The sequence below is a fragment of the Citrus clementina genome, unplaced genomic scaffold, assembly GCF_000493195.1.
Source record: "Citrus clementina cultivar Clemenules unplaced genomic scaffold, Citrus_clementina_v1.0 scaffold_4, whole genome shotgun sequence".
NCBI classification, from domain to species: domain Eukaryota; kingdom Viridiplantae; phylum Streptophyta; class Magnoliopsida; order Sapindales; family Rutaceae; genus Citrus; species Citrus x clementina.
This window is the reverse complement of record NW_006262274.1, coordinates 9,590,774-9,595,680: the sequence shown is the minus strand read 5'-3', so window position 1 is coordinate 9,595,680 and position 4,907 is coordinate 9,590,774. Positions and strand designations below refer to the sequence as shown.

Below are 4,907 nucleotides of genomic sequence, written 5' to 3'. Positions count from 1 at the left end.
TAAGGAGAAATGGACAAACCAAAATAAAATTGTTAATAATTTGACATCTTGATTGAGTTTCCCAATCACAATAAAAACAATCACGGCACCTACAAAAATTTAGGAAGCTCAATTGTTGCTTGAATTGACTGGCAATGCTAAACCAACCTTATTGATCTTGAGAAAGCTTCCAGTTTTACTGGAATGCACCATTATGAAAATTACAAGCTCTCTACTTAAAACGAAATGAAACACAAGTAAATTTCTACAAAAACATACCCCAACTCATGCTTGTTTAGCTTTTTCACTACTTTTGCTCTGAGAAAGTCTCCAATATGTCGTAATGACCATACCCATGAAACAGCACGTTAATGGGAGATTCTTTATCCTTCTGATACTCTTCCCCATAGTTTGCAATGTTTACCAAATTACCTGAGCTTTGAACGACCATGAAGACTGCTATAGGCTTCCTGTGCTCACAGATTGGGAAAGGTATGTCAAACACAATGATGAAGCACAAGAAATAAATAGAACACTAAATATGAATCATAAGAGAAGGTCAAGGGGAACTTTGACAATGAAAAAATAAATTGGATACGACTTGTTGGAAATAAACTCATTTCTTATGTGTTGACATCAGCCAATACCCCACCCTAACTGACAAACAAACTTCTGATTTCAACAATGAACATGCTCTTCTTAAAGGAAAAAAAAAAGTGCTTAACCTCTACACCAAGCCATCTCAAAGAATAATTATAAGAACTTTTCCCTTCTCTTTTGGGTAAATGCCATCTGTGCCTATCGCTCTAACTCCACAAGCAAGGACATATGGGGATGGTTTATTTGATCTCTGATAAGGAAGTGCCACACATGGTCACATGCACATCGAAATTATTGAATATGAATTCACATAAGCAAACTAGTAAAAAGCGGCAATACAAATGGTTACAAGACTCACTTCAGAACATGAGAAGCCATCAGCAATTCAGGCTCTCCACCCCATACATATGGCTGTTGAATTTCCTTCACATATGTATCGAAATCTCCTTCAATAAACCTGAAAACAAACCAACCCATCAATAGAAAAACATTTTCTCCAAAAAAAACAAATCAATAGAAAAACATTTACAAATCACCATATCTCAAGCAAAGGCTTACCATTCTGTTTCTTTCCGCCTCTTTAAAAGTTCATCCACAACCTAACATAACATAACAAAAGCAGCAGACATTTTATAAAATTTCAACCTTATAATTACATAAATAAATAAATAATTAAAATTGTAAAAATTGCAATTACTTGAGCTCTTAGTTCATCAGCAAGTTCTCTTTGACGTTCCTCATCTGGCACTTCTTCCCCGCTTCTCAAGCACGCTCCATGCGCTATTGCTCTAAATAAACACCTCCCATCCGCTAGCACCCCTAAATAAAATTGATTAATTGTAATTAAGATTATGCAAAACGATTAATTTAATAAACGTAATTAACTGAAACAATTAGTGCGGTGTAGAAGCATAATAATACCAGTGACTTTAAAAGGCCTCTCATTTATAATTTCACATCTTTTTACATTCAAATCATCATCACCACCACCACCACCACCGTCGATCTTACTAATTTTTTCTTCATAAAACGTCACCGTTTCGGGATTCGAGTCATTCGAGTCAGTCCAGTACTCAATTGGCGCGAGGCAGCTGCAGACTCCGAACAGCAGCCAGGCCGAGTCGGCTCGGTGCAGCCACCGCGCCGGTCTCTCGTCCGACGCCGCGTTCCACGACCCCTCCCCCGGCTTCCTCCTCCCATTCCTACGGCGACGACACCCGCTGCATCCGTCGGAGGGAAGGATCGCGTGCCATATCGACGCCGCGCCGCCTCCGACGCTCAAGCCTCCTCCGCCGACGCCGAGTCGACACGCGGTGGAGTGATGTCTACGGCGTTCGGGAGATTGAACATGAATCGGGGAGTAAACGAACCGGTGCTGGTGGTGAGCCGCGAATGAACCGTGAGCGAGCAAAGAGATTGAATTCAGGATCCACGGCTTGTGACGTGCGCAAAGAACTCCAAGCATCACCGGATTGGTGAAATATTATTTTTTGTTCGACGCTAACTTGCGCTGCCAGAGGAATGCGGCTTAAACTACGCACTTACTACTCCATCAGCTCGAAATGATACTCTCTGTTTATAAACCTCTCCAATTTTACAGGTACACTGTTTGCTTCTGAATTTTCTTTCTTTTTTTTTTTTTTCTTTTTCCAGCTAACTGCGGGTCCTATTAAAATAAAGGAGAATATTATGAACATCTCCGAAACTTCATGAAATGACCAAAATACCGATCTTATATAACGTTTTTTTCTTAATATATTAAGGACATAAACGTAATTTAGTGAAGAATCAGTTGAGAGCATCAAGGTGGTACACGTGCATCAAGAGTCACGTGTTCATCCGAAGAATTAAAAAGTTAGGGATTAGAAACAATAAAGTGCGGAGAGACTCATAGTAATTAACGTGGAACAAAATGCAATGACGTGTGTAATGACGATTGCATTTGTTGTGGGATAATCGACGGCGTGGGTGCGGGGTTGTATTTATTTGTTTGTTTGCGCGAGCTCATTCACAACTTTCAACATAATATTTTATATTTTATATTTTTTGGAAAAATTATTATTTTAAATTTTGGGAGCCCGTTGAGCCTAATTTGTCGATTATTTAATTTAAACTTTTTTGGGTGGGTGAGGAGACAAGTTGTTCAATGCTGACCCGTCTGATAAGGCAATCCAACAGTTCACTTTTCATTTGCTTAATATGCTTTGACATGTTTGAGGTCCGATTATTTTATATATATTATCCCATCTCTTCTAATTAGAAAATCAATAAAATTTAACTATATGATGATATTGAAGTAATACTGTAATCACAGATATTATTTATATTAAAGGAACCATATTTTATTCGAATATGAGCGAGAGGTATATACGAATACGAGTACTGCTATGCCAGCTTTATTCGAATTAGAAGGAAGATTTTATTTTCACGAAAATGTGAAATTTAACACTAGTTATTATTTTCTGGTCCATGGGGGAGAAAATGACGTGGAGGTAGCACGACGGCTAATTGGTTGAAGAGTCGTTGAAGCCAGGAAAAGCATAAAATCATAAAAAGAAAGTGATGTGAAATTCTGACACCAGTGTTATATATCTACGTGGCATCATATGAATGTCAGTGACATGACGTGGCACTTTGTGCTTTTCGTTTGTTTTGTATCCGTGTCGCTATTTCTTCCACGGCCCTTCAATATTTGGTTTCGTCAGTTTTGTACTATAGTATTGGTGGCACATGCAGGAAGTATTTCTGGTCTGATATGAGTAATATAAATGATAAAAAGACACGGGTTCTTTATGATATAACCAAGGGAGATTGGCTATTAAAATTTAATGCATTTTATGCCTAAAACCGAATTATCATCACATATTTATGGTATTTGACAACCAATAGAATTTCAACACCTTTATAACCAGTGCGTGTGCGTAGCTATTTGGTAAAGGCAACCTTCCTTGCATGTGATATGATGGACGACAAACCACTGCCATACACATTCATACTTATTTCATGTAGTGCAAGAATCTCCAAGTGATTGAAGCATGTAATCACAAGAGTTTGTTTCGCAAATTTCTAAAAAAATCACTATTTTATTATAAGTAGAAACATATCTCGTTTGTGAATGAACTTTATGAGAATTAAATAAATAATAGCATCTATATAATCAACACATCACCTAAATTTTTTGTTATGTTATTAGAATAATATAAATCTAAATCAATAGTTCTATAAAGATAATGAAAAATATGTTGAACACTATTCCACTATCATTTAGTTGGTTCTGAACTAAACCTTATCAACAATTTTACTGAAAAAGTTATGTCCAGTCTACTACATTAGATAAATATATTACAATACCAATGACACTAAAATATGATATTTTTAAATCAAGTATTTATTCATCATCCTCTTTAGGATGAGATTAATCTTTCTTTAGATCAAGAAACTGGACTATCACTGAGATAGTAATAAAAATAGAGTTGAAAAACTATAAAAATATAAAGAGTATAAATGAAATTTTCCTAGGCTATATCTAGCTGTGAGAGAGAGAGAGAGAGAGTCCTTTAGTGAGAGCATATCCACTTTAACAAAGTGAAGATGTACACTAAAATACAAAAAAATACATATTTTAATACACTAAATTTTTTTTTTGTCTCTTATTGATATCCTCACTTTGTAAAAATGAGTATGTCTTCACTAAATTATTATATATATAACTGTTTAGGGAATAAAACAAGGTGACCACGATCTCCTCCAAGAAAAAGAGAACAAATAGTTGATAGGCTATCAGGAGAAAATTTTGGTGTCTTGAGCAGATCACCTCAACTAGATGATAATCTTGAAGACTATGAGCAGATTTCGACCAGAAGGTAATTTCTTAGACTATGAGCAGACCATTTCGACCAAAAAGTAATTCTTGAGACCATGAGCAAATGGGTTTGATGAGACCATAACCAAGTTAGACCAAAGACCCCAATTAAGTTCAACTGACAAGTTCTTTCTGAAAAGTCGGGCATAACGTCCATGCATGCTCAGCTGCTATAATTACAGCTCAATAACTACTCTGTAACAGGTGCATTCAACTCGGTAACGCCAACGCATTAAAGATGGTTCAACAATTCCGGATGCCTATAAAGGTACTAAAAAATCCAAAGCAGGGGGACTCTCCTTCTCAATTTTGATTTTTCTGTTACATTTACTTAAGATTATTTTATTCATAAAAACTAGAAATTACATATTTTATTTTTCCTGTAAACCCATAAACTAACTTGGGCGTTAAAGGGTTTACGTCGAAAAAACTTTCAGCACCTCTTACCTTTTTTTGTGATTTTAGG

General features: G+C 36.2%; 1 protein-coding gene across 1 annotated transcript; it reads right to left on the bottom strand.

Moving 5' to 3' along the window:
- Positions 1 to 2,270, bottom strand: LOC18043655. The gene is made up of 5 exons (XM_006436622.2): positions 1,501 to 2,270; positions 1,277 to 1,398; positions 1,138 to 1,178; positions 938 to 1,036; positions 1 to 449 (listed from the first exon to the last, which is right to left on the bottom strand). The coding sequence occupies exons 1-5, from the start codon at positions 2,042 to 2,044 to the stop codon at positions 287 to 289; spliced, it is 969 nt and encodes a 322-aa protein (XP_006436685.1). The 5' UTR covers positions 2,045 to 2,270; the 3' UTR covers positions 1 to 286.
- Positions 2,271 to 4,907: the final 2,637 nt, after the last annotated feature.

Excerpts from the sequence above, each read along its gene's own strand:
- LOC18043655 (XM_006436622.2), bottom strand. The coding sequence starts at position 2,044 with ATGCTTGGAGTTCTTTGCGCACGTCACAAGCCGTGGATCCTGAATTCA. Across the intron at positions 1,179-1,276 it reads CTGATGAACTAAGAGCTCAA|GTTGTGGATGAACTTTTAAA; the intron begins GTAATTGCAATT and ends ATGTTATGTTAG. Across the intron at positions 450-937 it reads ATGGCTTCTCATGTTCTGAA|GAAGCCTATAGCAGTCTTCA; the intron begins GTGAGTCTTGTA and ends CTGTGAGCACAG.